The 20,279-nt window shown below is 46.4% G+C and overlaps 1 protein-coding gene across 4 annotated transcripts in view; it reads right to left on the bottom strand.

Moving 5' to 3' along the window:
* CTPS1 (CTP synthase 1) overlaps positions 1–15,361 on the bottom strand; it is a 31,223-nt gene extending 15,862 nt beyond the window's left edge. The window contains exons 1-7 of one of the 4 annotated variants that reach the window (XM_069588103.1): positions 14,995–15,361; positions 11,314–11,492; positions 9,606–9,776; positions 7,267–7,367; positions 6,365–6,481; positions 3,357–3,440; positions 2,806–2,886 (exon numbers count right to left, since the gene is read on the bottom strand). In XM_069588103.1, the coding sequence (XP_069444204.1) occupies positions 2,806–2,886; positions 3,357–3,440; positions 6,365–6,481; positions 7,267–7,367; positions 9,606–9,776; positions 11,314–11,479 (720 nt within the window). In that variant the 5' untranslated portion in view covers positions 11,480–11,492; positions 14,995–15,361. Of the gene's footprint in view, positions 1–2,805; positions 2,887–3,356; positions 3,441–6,364; positions 6,482–7,266; positions 7,368–9,605; positions 9,777–11,313; positions 11,493–12,323; positions 14,777–14,994 lie in introns of those variants that run through there. The other 3 variants (XM_069588116.1, XM_069588094.1, XM_069588113.1) reach the window with 3 other exon arrangements.
* Between the last annotated feature and the right edge of the window lie 4,918 nt (positions 15,362–20,279).

Here is a 20,279-nt window from a genome sequence, read left to right as displayed (position 1 = left end):
AAAGTCTATAAACCACCTTCACAAAGAAAACTAGATTACTGATCTTTCAACAAACAGAGCTGGAACAGCGAGACAGCTCCATGCAAAAAAGATGAGTTCCAAATTTTACTGAAGTTACCATCCATAAAAATTAACTTACTTACAACGAATCCTAGACCTATGTACGTGTTACGACCTAAAATTATACAACTTTTAGAAAACACAGAACATCTTCATGACCTTGATTAAGCAGAGTTCTTAGATATGACACCAAAAGCACAATCTATAAAGAAAAAAACTGATAAACTGGGAGTTCATCAAAAATGTAAGAGCTTCTGTGCTCCCAAAGACACCATTAAGAGAATGAAAAGACATATACCTGAAACTAACATGACACTGTAAATCAACTGTACTTCGATTAAAAAAGGAAAAACAAAATGAAAAGACAAACCGCAAGCTGAGAAAAAAATATGCAAATGATGTATCTGATAAAAGACCTGCACTCAAAATATGTAAAGAACTCCTAAAACTCAGTAAGAAAATTAAAAGACAGGAAATAGCTGTGAAGGTCTAATTTAAATACAGAAACACCTGTCACATTTTTAATAGTGACTAATTTCAGCAAAGTTCTAGGATGAAGAGACAGGAGGAGGAAAAAAAAAATCTGTGTTTTTAAATAACATGCAACCTTGGTTCCCAGCATTAGCTGTATGATGGAATTTGCTTCATATGTACAGTTCTACTTCTCAACAGTTGTGAATTTTTTTTAAAGTCCCCTGCTGCAGCCATGAAATTAAAAGATGCTTACTCCTTGGAAGAAAAGTTATGACCAACCTAGATAGCATATTCAAAAACAGAGACATTACTTTGCCGACTAAGGTCCGTCTAGGCAAGGCTATGGTTTTTCCTGTGGTCATGTATGGATGTGAGAGCTGGACTGTGAAGAAAGCTGAGTGCCGAAGAATTGATGCTTTTGAACTGTGGTGTTGGAGAAGACTCTTCAGAGTCCCTTGAACTGCAAGGAGATCCAACCAGTCCATTCTAAAGGAGATCAGTCCTGAGTGTTCTTTGGAGGGAATGATGCTAAAGCTGAAACTCCAATGCTTTGGCCACCTCATGCAAAGAGTTGACTCATTGGAAAAGACTCTGATGCTGGGAGGGATTGGGGGCAGGAGGAGAAGGGGACGACAGAGGATGAGATGGCTGGATGGCATCACGGACTCGATGGACATGAGCCTGAGTGAACTCCGGGAGTTGGTGATGGACAGGGAGGCCTGGCATGCTGCGATTCATGGGGTTGCAAGGAGTCAGACACGACTGAGCAACTGAACTGAACTGATAGAAGTTGGAACTTTCCTTTACATTTTTGGTTCAGATGGTGCCTGCAATGCAGGAGAGCCAGGTTCAATCCCTAGGCCAGGAAGATCTGGAGAAGGGAATGGCTTACCCACTCCAGTATCCTTGCCTGGAGAATCCCATGGACAGAGGAACCTGGCAGGCTACACAGTCCATGGGGTTGCAGAGAGCTGGACATGACTAAGTGACTAACACTTTCAATTTTAATAATAACCTATTCTATTATAGAATTGAATTACCTTGGCTTGCAGGGACAGAAATATAAAAAACAACTGAAGTGCATGAAAAAAAGGCTGTTTATACCAATGAAAGTATTCTGACGTACAACACACTTAGTGTGAAACAGAATCCCTCGGATGGAGCTCCTGGCTCAGGCATCAACCCAGGAACAATGATCTCCAGCCTCCGGCTGCTCCCACACCCTGAAGCGCAAGCTGCCGGGGAGCTGGAGAGGGACCGCTGCTTCTAATGGACAAAGGCTTCCCTTTGCTTCACTGGCTCTAATGCCAGCACAGTTACTTTTGTTTTTTCATATTCGCTTGCCGTACTCCTAGAAGCCTTGTGAATGGATTTCTCTGATTATAACCCTGCTGCTTCACTCTTTCCTCCCTAGGCCAGCGGGGCTCCTCTGATTCTCAAACAACCTAGTAATAGAACAAACCACCCATAACCCGACCGCAAGTTCCTTGACCTCAACTTCCTTCTGCTCTCCGTCAGCCAAACATGACCAGAGTCACAATCCCAACTCACCACCCCTGGAATTTCCATACCATATGCACTTGAGATACATCAGCTTCCAAAATGCTGAATTTCCTGTACCATAGGTAACTGCCATTAGCACAAGTAACAAAAAAGACTTAAATATGTCTAGAGCCTCCAACACCTTAGACAGCAGGCTCCAGGAATTTAAAGTTGAATAAAGTGATCCTTGCCTTTAAGAAGCTCAGTCTGTGAGCGGAGACATACACAGACGAAACACACACACACACACACACACACACACGGGAACACATACACACACACACACAAACACGGGAACACATGCACATAAACACAATAAGGGGCAATGACAGGCTCACCAACAGGACCTGTGAGACACACAGGTCACCCAGAGTTTTGAGGAGGTTTGGAAGGTAAAGCTTCTCAGACAATAGTGTGTCCTAGCTGGGCTCCGAAGGATGAGGAGGAATAGGAAGATTGTCAGGCCTATTTCCAGGGAGGGGAACACCCACTGGGCATGGCTGGAGCAAACAAAAGGAGGAGTCGGGACAGACAGGACAGGTAAAGGATGTTTGGGGAACCACAGGGATAAGGCGATGGAAAATCACAGAGCCCACGGGTGTCAGTTCTTCTAGGGAACAGTCTCCTGTCTCAAATCATGAAATAGCAATAAGCCTCATGAAACTGGTTAAGAGAATAGGATAATTAGAAGCAAAACACGGTTTATGAGAAGATGAAATTTCTACTTACTTGTTCAGGTTCCACATGGCAGAACATCGATATTTTCTCTTTCACTGACGTGTCAAGAGGATTTGAGCACCTGCACACAACCTAGACATTTGGAGGGACAGAAGGGGTTACAAAGTTGGGTTTTTCTCCCGATTGAAATTAAAGTAGACACCACATTGTTAAGCTGGATGAAAATGTCAACTCCCAGCACAATGCAGAGAAACTGTAAAAATGTTACCTGTTTTCAAAACTTCCTAAATCCCAAGTTAGAGAAATGTGCAAGAGTGGTAGGACAAATTGACATAGAGATTAATGAGCCAACTGGGGTTTTCCTCAACCACTGTTCTTGGGTAGGAGGAAAAGGAGAATGAATGATTGGCTAGCAGGAGAAGACACAACTTCATACATGCCAGGTAGGGAAATCTTTGCAAACCACATCCCAGTTCAAAGCACTAACTCTATTTGGCTAGCTACACGCAGGCCAAGAAAACAAAGGTTTTAGCTTTCATGAAGGCCAGATCTTCATTAGACAGACAAGGTCACACTGAAACCAGGTAACCAGGAAATCTTACCAGATCTGGGGAAAGCCCAAGCCCTCTGAGTTCCCGAACACTGTTCTGGGTGGGTTTAGTCTTCTGTTCCCCTGTTGAACTGGGCTATTTTACAGGAGGGGAAAAAAAAAAGTTAGTTTCTCTGTGATAAGGGACTTTCAAGAATGACTTTTCTCCCAACCTCTTTTAATACGTTACCTAAACTCCCATTTAGTTTTTAGACTGTCGAGTTTATACACATACATGTTTTACAGTAACAGAGTCATTTAAGGTTTGTCCAAAAAGCAGTAGTACCAGACCTATCTATCCCTTCACCTTTCCAAACCCTAGAGACAGCCACTCTTCCACTTTTTTCTTTAAATTGGAGTATACATGGTTTTTCTGGTGGCTCAGTGGTAAAGAACCTGCCTGCCAGTGCAGGAATGTGGATTTGATCCCTGCGTGGGGAAGATCCCCTAGAGAAGGGAATGGCTACCCACTCCAGTATTCTTGCCTGGGAAATCCCACGGACAGAGGAGCCTGGCCAGCTACAGCCCATGGGGTCGCAAAGAGTTGGACACGACTTAGCGACTAAAACAATAGTTGATTTACAATGTTGTGTTAGTTTCGAGCGTACAGCAAAGTGACTCAGATATATTTTTATATATACGTAACTATATACATATATATACTTATGTATGTGCACACACATACGTACATGTATACTTTTTCAGATTCTTTCCCATTATAACTACAAGATATATAATGTAGTTTCCTATGCCATACAGTAGGTCCTCCACCCTTGAATAAGCCTCCTACTATGCTTTACACTGCTATTTCTTGACACTTTGAGGTATCTTCTACTGATTTCCCTTTTGGATCAGGAACCCACTCTTTTCATTTCCCTGCCCCCATTACATGTACCTGCCTTGTGTCTGCAGCCCCCATCTCAGTAGATACTGTGCAAACTAAACCACATGCCATGACTTTTCCAATGATTTGGCTTCCTTGGTTGGTTTTTTGGTTTTATTTTGTGGATATGCTGAGTTTTCTATATACTAAATTATTCTCCTCTCACAGATATATTTGTTGGGTATATAATTCTAAGTTAGAAGTCATTTTCCCTGAAATTTTTTAAGGGAAACAGCTTCACTATCTTTTAGCTTTCAGGACTGCTGTTGAGAACTCTAATGCCATAGTGATTCTCGATTTTTCTCTTTAGAGATTTTAAGAATTTCTGCACCATTATTTCAAATTTTCACAACTATGTACCTTGGTGGGGGGGGGGGGGGTCATTTTTCATTTAATAGGCTGGGCATTAACTAGGCCCTCCAATCTAGAAACTCCTATCTGGAAATTTGCTTGAATTCTTTAAATCAGGAGTCAGAAAATTTTTCCCATAAAAGGCCAGATAATAAATATTTTAGGCTTTGTAGGCCACACAGTCTCTGCCACAACTACTCAACTCTGATGTTTTAACACAAATGGGCATGGCTGTTCTATTTTCAGAAACAGAAGGTGGGCTGATTCGGCCTGTCTGTTGACCCCTGGTTCACATCGCACATGCCTCTCCATTTCTCCCATTTTTTAAAAACCCCATTATTTGGATCAGAAGTCCTAGACCAACCTCTAAGTCCCTTGCCTTTTCTCTCCTGATCTTCCTGCTCTACTTTATAGGGTATTTCCTTAGCCTTCTCTCTCCTAAATTTTCATTCTTGCTATTTAATTTCTAATTTCCAAGAATTCTTTTCTGTCCTTTGAACGTTCTCTTCTTAAAGTATCCGTCTCCATCTAATGGATGCAGTTTATTTCCTCTTAATTCTGAGGATATTAATGAGATGTTGCTTTTTCTCTTTCCGAAGTTTCCTTTTCCTACCCCTGCAGAGCCTCAGTTTCCTCCAAGTTAATTTTCTTCTGTTGTTTTGGTCCCTTGCACGCTAGATGCTTTCTCAAAATGCCTTGTGGTCACTGGCTGCCAGCTCACTGTAAAAGCTAACCACAAGTTCTGTGAGTAGGTGGGCTTGTCCCTCAGGGCCCTAGCTGTGGGAATCTGGTCTATTTTCACCGGGGAGCCTCTGAAGGCAGTGTGTTTTCTCTTGGGTTAGTCACATACCCCAAGAATCCTACAATCTCTTATAGACAGTCCCTGCCTGACTATGAAAGTGTGAAAGTGAAGTCACTCAGTTGTGTCTGACTCAGTTGTGTCTGATTCTGGCCATGGAATTCTCCAGGCCAGAATACTGGAGTGGGTAGCCTTTCCCTTCTCCAGGGGATCTTCCCAACCCAGCGATCGAACCCGGGTCTCCCACATTGCAGGCGGATTCTTTACCAGCTGAGCCACAAGGGAAGCCTGGCTATGATATCTGCAAACCCAGTAGCAGAAGAAGGCAGGGTGTCGCCACAACATAAAATTACAGTCCCTAGTGACTACTCACCCAGAAAAAGCCTACTCCTCTGCCAAGGCAAGAGAGCACTGATGCCCAACGGTGCACATTAGGGCAGGGAATGTCAGAGTCTAAGTGCTTCGGAAATAGCAATTATAGCGAGCCCCACCTCACCCCGAGGCGCCCAGGGCTGCCCATTCCCGAGTCTTCACAGTTCTGCAGGGCGAGCAGGCTTGCTCTCTGTTTTCCCCCGCTGCCAGCTTAGGATCCAGCTCTTCCAGGTCTGCCCGGCTCGTTTCTACAAGGCCCTCTGCTTTCTGCCTTCCTAATTTCTTGTTACTACTGACTCCACTCAGAGGATTCATCTTTGTGAATTTTTGTCTTAAAAAAAAATTCCCTTTACTCCAGTTGCCGTATAGTTTCACCATGTACTAGAGACAAATGGACCTGTGCAACCTACTGTCTTCAACTGCAAATTTCCCTGATCAATTTTTCAAATGTTTTCCATTTGACCTTTGTAAAAATATGATTATAATAATTTAAAGTTCACAAAGAAGTGTGTATTCCCTGTTTCCTGCACCTCAAATATTTGAAACAGATAAGGAGTGAAAACCACCCTTTTCTCCCTCTTCTCCGTCCCCCAAAGTGAAGCCCTAAATGCCTTACCTGCGGCACGAGGCTGACGTGAATGTTACAGAAGTTCTCTCTTTTGACCTTAAACTGGAATTGACGGAAGGCCTCAATAAAGGGCATGCTTTCTATATCTCCTACTGTCCCACCGAGCTGGAATAACAAAGTTAATTTAGAGGTGAAGCACTACATCTTCTTGTGGTTTAGTTTCCTAACAATTGCACTGTGTCATCTCAATTATCACTAACAACATAATACAGATGCCCTGAATCCAACAGACGTCAGTTAACAAGAAGCAGACGTTTCTCTGGACTAAAAGACCCCTCTCTGATAGGCTCACCATTCCCCAAGGTCATCACAGATCTTTCCACATCATTTCAAGGAAAAGGTCAGGTAAACGATGCCCTAAGGAATTTTATTTGTCTGAAGAGTCACAAAGCAAAGAACCTGAGGTCTTACTACCTAGCCATAAATAACTTCTGTATTACAATAAAAACCAGTTTTAAACAAACTGCTGGAGTCTCCTGTTTTCACAGGAGCACTGAGATCTAACAGCTGGGACCAGCAAAGCAGGAGCACAGAAACTGAGACCAAAGGAGGCTCAGGGAGGAACATTCCCGCCGCTGGAAACAGAAGGTCGGATCACCTGATTTTCTCGAGAGACAAAGGAAAATGTGTCATACCACTCTCACTGGTAAGCCATCCTAAGCAAGTGTATAAACGCTGGAGAGGAGAAGGCGTGAGTGAAGTATCGCTTTCGATGGTGGGGCCACTCCACATGGCCGTGACGGTACCCTCACCTGCCACGCTGCCCTTGGGAGGGTCAAGGGCTTCACTGGCAATTGGCTTATCAGTAGCTGGTGGCTGACTAAAGAGGAGAAAATGTACACCCGGTCACATGCACGGGTACCACGGAGTGCCACGGAGACTCAACAAACCTCGATAACACACACTTGAGGTTCCAGACCATCTTCGTCCACAGGTATTAAGGCCTGTCTCATTACCCACTCCTGGATTGCATCTGTGATATGCGGGACCACTGAGGAAGAGAAAAGACCTGCGTGACTTGCACATCCCACTGGCATTAACTGAGGCAAACATACTCTTTGCGACAACAGACCTGCTGCAGAGCAGCAGGAGGATATCACAGTATCTCTGAGACCCCTCTTGAATGCTCTTGAATTCCTGAATGAATTTCCCAGTTGTGACTGGAAGCCCTGCAGGAGAGCAGGACATCGAGGGGCAACCTGAGCCACCTGGGAGCGGAGGCCCCAATGCAGAACCTACCCTGGTTCCACAACCACTGCGCGGCTACTACCCCTACTGCTTACGGCTGCGGAAGCACATCACACACACCCTTTCCCAAGGACAAAAGAGCCCCAGGACCCAGATCCATCTGGTTTCCAGCTTTCTGAAGGGTAGACAACCTGCTGCAGGGACAGGACAGCGCAGCAGGGTGTCTGGGACACAGCATCTGGGCCAGAACGTCTGGATTCAAATCTCAGGCCCTCCACTCATTAGGTGTGGCTTTTGGGGCAACATTACCTAACTATTCCTAAGTCCAATGTCCCTTGCCATGAACTGGAGGAAAGAGCTTCTCCTTCCTAAGGTCGTGGAAACGTCATCAAGGCGCCCTGGGGAGCTGATAAGCAGCACCCTCGCAGACAGTGTTCACCCTCACCAGCCACAGCTCGGCACTTTTTAAATCACAGTCCTAGGGCTCAGAAGGCCAGTTCCAACAGAGCAGAGATTACTGTTTAACCCACTATGCATATAACCCGCAGTGCCTCCAGCACAGGATATGATGTAGTTCACTCACAGCAGCCAAAGTGATCTTTTAAAAATACAACTCAGAGTTCATTTCTCCCAGGCTTACACTCTTGAACGGGCTTCCAGACTCTGCATAAAAGGTGACCTCCATGCCGCGTGGCCGTTCGGGAGGCCCCATGGAACCTGGGTGCAACCCACCTCTCCCCTGTACCTTGGTCTCAGTGCAGAGTCTCCCTCCTGGTCCCTAACCAGGCCCACTGCCACCAGGGGTCTCTGTCTGCGCTGAGCCCCCTCCTTCCCTTCCCAGGGCTAGCTTCTCAGCTCACAAGCCCCCTCCTTGGAGGCTTTTCCTGACCATCAGTCCTGATCCCTTTCCCCACCACTCTCTCCTCACTCTATTTAGGTCCCTCTTAGCTCCTACCAGACACTTCACTTCATCTGTTTGTTTTTTCCTCTCCCATGTAACCCTGTGTAACCTCCACGAGGACAATGGCTTCCCTGGTCTCGTTCACCATTTACTCCCAGCACCAGTGAGCAACTGACCGTATTGAGCACTGAAGAAATCGCTGATGAGTGAATAAATGAATGAAGACATCAGGGGCCTAGAACAGCAAACTGTATGATAAAGATCACTGCAGCTCCTAATCAATCCTGTCCTGTGTGTTGGGAACTCAGAGACATACTCCACTGACTCAGCTCCTTTAATTCTGCCAACAGCCTAAAGAGGTAGGCACTGTTATTAACCTCATTTCACAGAAAAGAAGTTAAGACTTCCAAGAGCGGAAGTGATCTGCCAGGGCTCACAAAGCTGGTAAGAGGCAGAGCTAAGACCTACACATGACCCCCCAGCCCCAGAATCCGGTCAGGGTGGCTCCAGGGCAGAGCCAGCTGTCAGCGCAACCCTCCGTTCTCAGTCCATAAAGTCCAAAGTCAAAAGCAGATTTACTCTCACGACTCAGATGAGAGTCACTCTTCAACAACCCCCCAAATTTGGATTTATGCCATTATAGCAGACCAGTGGTTTTCCAACTCCACCTTTTAAAAAGCAGCACGAGTCTCAAGCGACCAGCGTGCAAAGGCACAAGCAGTGCTGCGCTGGTGAACGCTCAGGCAGACCCGGAGACCCGCTTCTCAAACTCCCTCCAGCCCGCGACCAAAGGCCAACGGACATGATGGGCGGGCCTCCTCCTTCTCACTGTCTATACACAGAACATTCCAGACGCACAACACACACTGTCTGGCTTACTGCCCTCATCGCTTCACACTCATCACTGTGCAAAAACAACAGCTCTCACTCAAATCACACAGCTGGACTGTCAGCTTCAATGTCATTCATAGAGAGGCGGGAGCCCACTCAAAAAAATAACTTGAATTTTCACCTGAAGATATATTTCGATGACAATACTTGATGCTTTCATGCTGAAATTGCATAAAAGGTACATTTTTATACACAAAAGAAATTAAACTGGTTAAGATTTTTAAACATTGAAGGCAAATCCTATATTACCTTGGACGGTTTTCCCCAAATAATCTCCTTTGCGTTCCTTGTTAATGACGTACTGATAGATCTTGCCAGTGGTCAGATTATTGTCCTTGGTGAGGCGGATATCAAGGAAACGTTCATAGTTACCCAGGTCAAGGTCTACCTCCCCACCATCATCCAGCACAAAAACCTCACCTGCAGGGAACAGTGAAAACCAGCAGGACGCGTGAGAGATACCTACACCATGGCACAAACTGAGTCCCCAAATATAAACACCTGAATAGACCGATGTTTGCATTAACTTGACAGGAAGCAGGGAAATTTATTTTAGAAAAGTAAATATAACATGAAAGAAAAATCACCCACCATTCTGCAAAAGGTTAACTCCATACTTCCAGTCTACCTCCACACCCAGTCTGAATCAGAAGAGTCTGCTGTGAAACAGCATGGAATGAACAGAAGGAAACTACGGCCATGGAAGACACAGGGGACTTTATATGGTATGGCATCCATCACCCAGAGAAAAAGAACTTTCAACAAAGTCTCCCACTTGAGCAGAGAAAGGTTTAAATGGGATAAAAGTAGGACTTGATCCAAAAAGTTAAACATAGCCTAGTCATACTGATTATAAAAACTGACTTCTGGGCCACGTTTTAGTCCAAAACAAAAGTGCAAAGTTGCTCAAGTTTCCTCCTATTCTTTTGTTTAACATGCATGCCTTGACATGCCATTACAATTTTTGCCCTAAATGGGGCCGTCCAACCATCACAATGGGAAACAAGCTCAAAAATAGGAAAGTAAAAATTGGCCTTGCTTTTCCTTCATCTTCTGCTCTCAAGAATTCTGAAATATTGCTTCAATTTTTCCATCTTTTCCTGATGGAAAAGATTTTGCTCTGATGACACTCATAGATTTTTACCTCTTATTAGAAAGCAGGAGTATGAAAACAATGTAAAAACTGAAGAAGTTTTTTTTCTTAACATGTCTTAACAGTACATCTACCCCCAATTTCAAGTAGTTACTCTTTTACATAATTCAGCCAGTTACCACACAGTAGCTGATCAGCAATAGCAAAGAAGTAAAGCGCTGTATTCCTACCCTATCTTAATGGTTTTGACTTTTCACTCACTTCAAAAGATGCTTGTTCTTATCCAAATTCTGTAAGCAAAACAGAATCTCAAGCATAGAGAGCATCCACATTCAACATCTATCTATGGCCTGAATCTCTACAAAATGGTCCTTTGGTCTCTGAATATTTCAACCAAAAGGAACCAAATTCTTGAAGTTGTCACCCGACTCTTGGAGAGCATTTGCTATTAGTAAGATCGTATACTGGGCCAAAATCCATGCTCTTACAACTTCCATCCACCCATCCTATTCCTAAAGATTGGAGCCACAGAGAATAAACACAATCCCTCTTCTCAAATATTCGAAAAGTTACCATGTCATCAGATATCCTTTTCCAAGAGAAGAGACAAACTTTCATTCAGCCACCAAAAATATCATTTCTATCACAGAAAACACAAAACTCTAATAACCCATTGCCTCTTAAGATTTCTGCTTCCTTTATGTCAGGGTGAGAAAACCATCACTCTGCTCTGCCAAGGACTCTTCTCAGGAGGCAGGAAATGGAGGACATGCAAAGCAAAACACACACAATTTCTAAGAGCTGACATTTTCTTTCACATATTACATAATTATTATTTTTAAAAAAGAAATGCATTTTGCTTACCATGCTCATAAGGAGAGAATGTGCCTGCATCAATGTTAATATACGGGTCAATTTTAATGGAGGTCACATGTAAACCGCATGACTTAAGTATAGTGCCCACGCTGCTGGCGATGATTCCTTTTCCAATTCCTGATATGACACCGCCAGTAACTAGAATGTACTTCATTTTACTTGTCGACCTGAAAGAAAGAAAAAAACATACCTCAAGAAATCAAACTGATGTGGGTTGAAATGCCAGCTCTGCCACTTACTAGCTAAGAAGCCTCCAGGAGTCTGTTTCCCTATCTGCCGTGTGATTTTAGAATGTCGTTATGTGGGATCCCAGCAAATGGTTCTTGGATCACTGGATGGCTTTAGTCAAATATGAATTGGAAAACAATTGCTAATTATATAATGCCGCTTTTGTTTAAAGCTTTGACAGCTAACAACCTTGTTGCTTAGTCGCTAAGTCATGTTCAACTCTTTGCGACCCCATGGACAGTAGCCTGCCAGGCTCCCCTGTCCATGGAATTTCCCAGGCAAGGATACTAGAGTGGGTTGCCATTTCCATCTCCAGGGGATCTTCCTGACCCCAGGGATAGAACCCACATCTCCTGCTTGGCAGGCAGATTCTTTACCACTAAGCCACCTGGGAAGCCCAACAACCTTGAGGGCCTATGAAAAAACAAAAAAAACCAAACAAACAAAACCCAGCTCTGCTGACAGAACCCAACACTCCCAATGCTGGCTGACACTGCCACCAGACACTGGGATGTGCTTCAGGTAGGTGCTTCATTATCTTCCCTTCATAGGGAAAATATTTCAATATTGGATGAGCACTCTGATTCCCCATGAAAAAGGTAATGAATGTCTTTGGCTAAACTATACTGTATCGCCAAGAAAACACAGTTCGTTTAGGTTATAGAAGACAGAATAAAAGAACTTCAACATTTAAAAGGAGCTGCAGTTAAAACTCAAGGTCTTTTAATTAAAGGTAACTCTCTTCTGAAATGTAACGAGTTGTTCCTTACCAGCAATCTCTTCCAGGTATGTCATAAGGAGAGACTGTACATACTGGAGGAAAAGGACATCAGATAATAAACCAGTCTGAAGCACATACTGCGCAGAAGACTCAGAGAGGGAAGAGAAGATTAAATCTTAAGAGCAGGGGTGGCAAGGAACAGAAGAATCAGACTTGGTGAGAGAAAAAGGGGTGGATAGATGCAAGAACTGCAGAGGTGAGAGGTGAGCAGACAAATAGCAACAGGCTCGCCAGGGAGAATTTACCACTGGCTCCAGCTTCAGAGGCTCAGAAATATCACTGGGTCAGTAAACCCAAATGTGATCAAAACAAGAAACACAATCACAAGTAGAAGAGAATGTTTTGGCATGGTCCAGGACATTTTCCTCCTCTGGGAACACTTCCATGTGAAGCCAAATTATAATAAAAATAAGCTAAGAAAGGAACAAGGAAACGGGAGTTCTGCTTGAAACATTCCCCTGCCCCGCTGTGTTCCTCCCCAAGGCAGGAATGAACATACTTGGCAAAGAGATGAGAATGCTCAGAATGTCCTCCCTACTTGGACAGCAAAAAAGACACCCAACCATGTCCTGCTCTTTCTATTCTGTTGCAGCATTCCCAAAAGCATACTCCTTGGTTTTGTCAAAATGCACACGGGACTCCAAAAAAGGGCTTTATGGACAGATAAATCAGAGAAATGCTGGTTAAGCAGTCAACTGGTTTCTTTAATGCAAGACCCATGGGAGCCTTTAATAAGTCAATGTGCACTGTGATTTCCCAAAGGGATTTTCTGCAGTTTCTCCAAACTTGTTTGACCCAAGTCCCTAGTATTTGAGAGACACCCTGCTCTCACTTCACACCTGAACAGTGCCTTACAGACATGTGAGCATCTAGACCTGGCTGTATTTTAGAGCTGTCCTAGCCAGGCTATGGTCTAGTCTCACTGATTAAATTTTCAATGTTCCCAGAAATTCCTCAACCATTCTGAGTGGGTACAGAGTGGATTACTTCTATAGAAGACTCATCTCATCCATCTGCATTTAACTGGCCTTGATTTTACTCACAGAGGATAACACCTCTCTTTAAGGGAGATTCGTGTAGCCCCCCACAGTGCCTGGCAATAAATATCCCAAAGTACTCAGCCACCAGGCAGGAGATGCTGATGGGAGATACTGACAGGAGAGTCACTCCATGGATGGCCTACCCAATAGCTAAATGCTACTGTGCTAGACACTCTAGGGACCACAAAAATCACTCAGATTTGGGCCCACAGCTCAAGTTGCAGTCCAGTTAGAGAGACAGAACCATTTACAATTAAATGAGTAATCTAGTGATGGCGGGTAGCAGAGGGATGATACGTGACAGGTATAAACGGGGAAGACAGAGCAGAAAGCTTTCAGCGGCAAGACGAGGGTAAGTACCATGGACTTCACAAAAAGGTGGATGTAGCGAAGAGAGGATCCAGACACCTCCTGCTACATGGACCTGACAATGGCTTTGAAGGGCAAGGGAACAGAGTGGACAGGAAGGTGACAGCTATCTACAGAACAGAAACGCAGGGCCAAGAAAAGAGACTGAGAGTGAGGGGGGTCTGGGGATGGTGGGAAATAAATTGCAAATTTAGGCAAGGGCCTAAACCATGTGGCAACTGTGAGTGCTCAATCTGAGCTTCAGTCGGAAGGTGAGACACGGGAAGGTTTTCAAGCACAGAAGTAACATAAATCGAGATGCATCAGAGAAATTCAACAAAGATGAAACAGCAACAAAGATGTTGTTGGTAAATGTTGAGATCCAGCTGCAGCTCCACCGGTCATGTACTGGGACCTGTCAAGTCACGGAAGCCGCCTGAAGCCCGAATCCTTACATCTGTTAAACCGGGCTGAGAATCTCCGCATCGCCCGTGTCACAGGACTGCTGAGAATTCAAAATTATAATGAGTGTGGACGTAAGTGCGCCACGCACACGTAGTGAACTTCTTTAAAATGCAGCATCTTCATTCTGGGCGGCCGGAAGGTAAGGAGGTGAGCAGGCCAGCTGTGGGGCCGAAGCTTCCAGCAAGGGAGGCCGTCTGGCTCGGTAAGCTCCGAGGCCCCTTCCGCCTGCGGGAGTCTGGGCGCGCCCGAGGGGCCCGCAGCCAGGCCGCCGAGCCCATCCCCCACCGCGGCGGGCCTTGATCTTCCTCCAGCGAGGCTAAGGCCGTGCCTTGAAGCCGGAGGGGAGAGGGCCCGGGCAGTCCGAATGGAACGGCGGCCGCCGGGCTCTTTGCTCGGGGCGGGCTGGGCAGAAGGGGGCTCCCGCGCCTTTATGGCCCCCTCCGCCCCGCAAGCCACCCCGGCACCCTGATCAGGAGAGCCAGGCCACACGGACGAGGGCGCTGCCGGGGGCCGCAGCCCGGGTCCCCGCGGCCTTTCCCGCCGCCCCACGCCCCCTGCGGCCGCTCTACCCAGCTGCGCCCGGCCACGCGGCCCGGCGCGCGGGAGCCGGCTCCTCGCCGGCCAGGCCACCCGCCCCACTCCCGTTAGGCACGCAGCCCATTGGGCAGGCCGGCGGGCCACCTCGCCCCTGATTGGTGGGGACCATGTCTGTCACGGGCGGTGGGGCTGTCCCGCACCGGGCTCGGCTCCCGCCGCCGATTGCTGCACTGGAGAACAGCTCCCGCGGGATCCCCGGAGTCAGCCTACCTGAGGCCGGCTTTAAATCCTGGCGTCGGCTAAGAAGCTAAAAGAGCGACGCTCACACTGAGCCCCGGGAGCCAGTGCACCAGCCCGGCCGCATGCGCCGGGCAGTCTTTCACGGAGGCGGGCTCTAGGCGGTGCGCACGCAGAGGCAGGGGGCGGGGCGGGGGTGCGGGCCCTCCCTCGGGCGGGACCTGGATGCGCGGGGCTCAGGGCCCCGAGTGCGCAGGCGCGGGGTGGCACGCTTTCCCACCAGTGCGGCGGATCCAGGGATCGTGCTCCCAACGCTGCTGACGGCTGGCAGACGCGTGCTGTTGGGAGACCGGGCAGGTCTTGCCGTTTATGCCTTGCTGTCTTTGTCACAGCCAGTAGTGCGGGCTTCCCTTCCGGAGGGCGAGGATACCCTGTTTTGATTCACACTTGGCAAATCCCATCGCCTGGCTCCAGCCACCACTCCCCAACAGCCTTCTAGAGGAGGCGAGATCATTACACGGTGTCCCTGAACCGTCTGACCTTGTGGGCAAGATGATGTGACACCCCCCCCGCCCCCCGCCACCAATCCATCTCCCCTGCGGCGCCGTCTAAACCATGGAAGCCTGCAATGTCACCCTCCACCTCTAGTCCAGGGAAGGCCGAGAGGGAGGCTAGACGCAGGCTCCTTCCTCATCTTGGGAGTAAGAATATGTGAGGCAGAAAGAAACGCCGGTATGAAGGCAGTGAGGCCCAGAAGAGCCTCGCCCAGTTGAGTTGGAGTGCAGTGTCGCTGCATCGGAGAAAGCCCAGGAAAGACAGATCAATACGGTGTGGCCACACCACGCAGAGCATTAGGAACCAAGGATTTTCTCCCCCCCTCCTCCCCCTACCCCGGGCAGTGAAAAGCCATAGAAACTTTTTTGAGGAAGGGGTTTTATTTTGAATACTGAATACCTGCACTTTTTTTTTTTTCTCCGAACACTATACATGTGTATACCTAAAAGGTAAGTCTCTGTATCCCAGGGTTCTGTTTTCTTCCCTGGAAGCAGTTTGTCAGGAGTCCTTGTATACCTTCACTGAAGGATGTAAAGCAAAAGTATGACGCGATCAGACTTGTATTTCAGGACCATGACTCAACCAAATGGATTTCGAGAAACCAGTTAGCAGGCTTTTGCCTTCTTCCCAATCTGAATCACCACCGTTTCTGCTCTGCCAAGATGCACTCTGCTCCAAACCTCAAACATGCTTGGGATGTTTTACAGCCACGCTTCTTCTAAGAAGCATTTGGTGTTTATCAAAGTGCCTGGGATGTGATAGACACTGAGAACATACTTGCCAAAGTAAAGAAGGTGCTGTAGAGGATACAAGCCTCTCGCTCAGCCCCTCTTCTGGCTCCTGCTTTACCGTTTAGTCTCCTTCTGCAGACCTCCACTGTCTCAGCTGCTGGTCTTACTTCCTGTCTCACTAAGAAAATAGCAGCCATCAGGAGAACTCCCTTGAGTTCCCACCACCCTATCCATCAACCTGCTTGCATCTGTGCACACAGCTCTGCTTTATCTCCTGTGCTGTGGACCAGCTATCCATCAGCCTCTCGTTGTTGCCAGTGCTGTGTCCTCGCATCGACTTAAGAACGTCCTTCCAGTAGTTCTCCTCTCCTGCATCATTGATTTCTCTCTCCTCGATGAGTTTCACTAGCGTGATACAGTCTCTCTCATCTTAAAACTCCTCCCTGACTCCGCATAATTCTCTAGCCACCCCTCCATTTTTCTGCGCCCCTTTTCAACACACCTCCTAGAAAGTGTCATTTGAAACTGTTGTCTCCAATTTCTTCTCTCCTGAACTCATTCTGTCGGGCTGTAGCTCATGTAATTCCACTGAAGCTCCTCTTGTCAAAAAGTAAGTTCTAGGACTTCCCTGGTGATCCAGTGGTTAAGACCTCACTTGCAATTCAGGGGACAACGGTTTAATTCCTGGTGTGGGGCAGCTAAGCCCACGAACCTCAACTACTAAAGCCCACACGCTCTAGAGGCTGTGCTTTGGAGAAGCTACCACAATGAGAAGCTTGCACGCCACAACTAACAGCCCGTTTGCTGTACTGGGAAAGCCAGTGTGCAGAACAGAAGACCCAGCACAGCCACACACACACACACAAATTAACTTCTAAAAAAACTTTAACTTCTACCTTCTCGGACCCCCTCTTTATATACAAGTGCTAGACTCACAAGCACCATGTGTACGCGCATGATATGAGCGTAGGTGTGTGTATTTACATATTTGGGCTGCTCCTCTCACTCATCTTGAGCTCACAGACTCTCTTTAGACGTCTGGGTGCAACCTTACTGCACCCACATCCTGCCCCTAAACTCACTACTTCCCTAACAGCATTTGTCGCAGCTCGTCCCTCCTTCCTTAAAATGTGTTCTTCACTTGGTTTCTAGGAAACTGCTTTCTCAGTTTTTCTATTTCATAGGCCTCTCTTTCCACATCTGCTTTCCTAGATCCTTTCCTCCTCCTGACCTGTAAACATTAAAACGCCTCAAGGCTCAGAATATCCCTTCACCATCTATAATCATTCTCTAGATGATTTCATGCGGACTTTAACTATCAGACTTTAAATACTAGGCTTTAAATACCGTCTATATTCTGACAACTCCCAAAGTTCTATTTCCAGCCTGGACCTCTCTCTTTATCTCCGAGTTTGAGGCCCTTCTAAGCACGAGGTTCCAAAGTCTGCCCTGGGCAAAGGTACAGAAGGCCAGGCCCCTTGGCTTCAGGTGGGACAATTCTACAGTGCTGTTCATGCTCCAGAACTCCCCCTGGGATCAGGCTGAGACTAGACTCAGCTGAGCTAGGGACTGCGGCCTTTCTGTAAAGGGCCAGATAGTCAACATTTTAGGCTTTGTGGGCCTTCCAGTCTCAGTCACAATTCCTCGACTCTGTCTTCATACGCCAAAGATGACCATAAATGGTATGTAAACAGAATAAGCGTGACTGTATTCCAGTAAAAATCTTTAATTCTAGAAATACAGATCTGGTCTGAAGTCCAGATTGTCCACTCCTAAACACACCCATTGTCCAGCTTCTTCCTGCCCTACCCCACTTCCCTCATTCCCTTACAAGCTGCTCTTGAGAACACTCCACAATTACAGTAGATCCCCTACATACAAACCTTCAAGTTGTGAACTTTCAAAGATGGAAACGTGCATCTGGTTCCAGCAAGGAGCCAGAACCTGTGCCATCAGCATCAGGCATGAGTAAAATTGCAACTTGCCCTCCATCTCCTATTGCTAATGAACCTTCAGCTCTGCCATCTCCCACCTCCTTTCCCTCCCCCAATCAGTAACTCTTATTGCCCGTTCACTCGATGCCAGCCCCTGTGTGCCAGTTATTGTACTGTAGTACTGTACTTTTCAAGGCACTGCACTGTAAGGTTTAAAATGTTTTCTTTGCTTTTTATGTATCATTTGCATAAAAAGTTTTATAAACCTATTACAGTACAGTACTATATAGCTGATTGTGTTAGTTGAGTACCTAGGCTAACTTTGCTGGACTTATAGCAAATTGGATTTGGAGGAGGAAATGGCAACCCACTCCAGTATTCTTGCCTGAAGAATCTTATGGACAGAGGAGCCTGGTGGGCTACAGTCCATGGGGTCGCAAAGAGTCAGACATGACTGAAGCAACTTAGCACACACGCATAATTGGACTTACGGAATGGAACTCATCGTATGTAGGGGACTTACTGTATTCAGCTACCCCTTCTCAGATTGGTTTCCAGGGAGCCCAACGTAAGGCAGCACCCTTCCTGATGTCTTCCCGTGCTGTGCTCACTTCCCCCGAGACACTTCTCACAGGGTGCTCACACTGCCTATTGCCTACTTGTCCGTCTCCACACCACACTGTAATCTCCCTGAGATTACCTGACCTTTCTGTGTCTCAGTTTCCTTATCAGGTACAGTCTTGCTCACCTTTTAATAGCCAGGATGAAGCATATTTAATTCCCAACACTCCCCTGTAATGTACATGCCACCATTATTGCTCTATACATATAATGAAGCCAAGACTGAGAAGTATAAATGCCCACCCAGGAGCACTTGTAAAAGTTCTCTTTGAATCCTCTTTCCATTTTGCACCCTCCTCATTCTACCCATCACCAAATCTTACTAATTCTTTTCTAACCAAGGCTCCTTTGAGTTAATTTTTTCACTTCTACATCAGTATGCTGTCTTCCTAGCCTGGCATTCTGACACATTAGCTGGGGGAGCAATGGGGCAGGAGAGAGCCCACAGCTATTGACTTATCTTTGTTGCTGTTGTTTTTAACCAGATTTGGGCTCTCTATTGTAAAATTAAATTTTACTTAGTTTTTAATAACTATGTAAATGGTACAAAATTCAAAAGATACAAAGGAATACCTAAGGACTTCCCTGATGGTCCAGTAGTTAAGGATCTGCCTTCCAGGGCAGGGGATGAAGGTTCGAGCCCAGGTTGTGGAACTAAGATCGCCCATGCCACAGGGCACCTAAGCCTGTGCTCCACAACGAAGACCCAACACAGTCAAAAAATCAAAATTAAATAAAAAGGAATACACAGTAAAAGCCTTCCCCTCATACCTGTGCCTGCCACCTAGTTCTCCTCCTCAGGGCAGCCACTCTTCCTGATTTCTTGTTTATCTTTCAAGAGACACTGTGCATGTCTGTATCCTTTCTTACTGGCTATAAATTATTTCAGCATGAATGTGTTATGTTGGATTTTCCTCCCTTGAGCTAGCTTCCCTCCATGATGTTATGTGTGTGTGTGTGTGTGTGTGTGTCTGTGTCTGTGTCTGTGTGTGTGTGTAAAATACGAGAGAGAAACAAGGCAAAGGAAAAATAAGGGTAGGAGCTTTTTCTCTTCAATGATATCCATTGCTTTCAGGATAAAGTCAAAATCACTCTTGGAAGCACAAGGCTATGCACAAGCTGGCCTCAGTTTACAACCCTCTGGCCACATGACCCATGCCAGCCTCTAGTCACCCTGGACTCCTCCAGTACCCTGAACATGCCATTTGTTCTTTCTCACACCTGGATCTTCACATAGCCCTGCTGAAATATCCCCTTTGTCTTACTAAAGTCACATTTCAGCCTGGCCTTCACTTCTCCAAAGTAACTAATCTGGGCAGCCTCCTTCCCTCAAGTTGGGGTTTGTCTTTCTCCCCCATGCTTCTCCTGCTGCCTGGGTTTCCCCATGCACAGCACCTACAGATTGCGTTTTAACAGTTCTATTCCTTGTCCAAAGCTCCATGAGGTCTGGGACCTGTTTCTCTGACTTACTGTTGAA

This window comes from Ovis canadensis, chromosome 1, assembly GCF_042477335.2.
Source record: "Ovis canadensis isolate MfBH-ARS-UI-01 breed Bighorn chromosome 1, ARS-UI_OviCan_v2, whole genome shotgun sequence".
Classification (NCBI taxonomy): Eukaryota; Metazoa; Chordata; class Mammalia; order Artiodactyla; family Bovidae; genus Ovis; species Ovis canadensis.
Note: the sequence above shows the minus strand (reverse complement) of the source record. Positions and strands in the feature narration are given on the sequence as shown.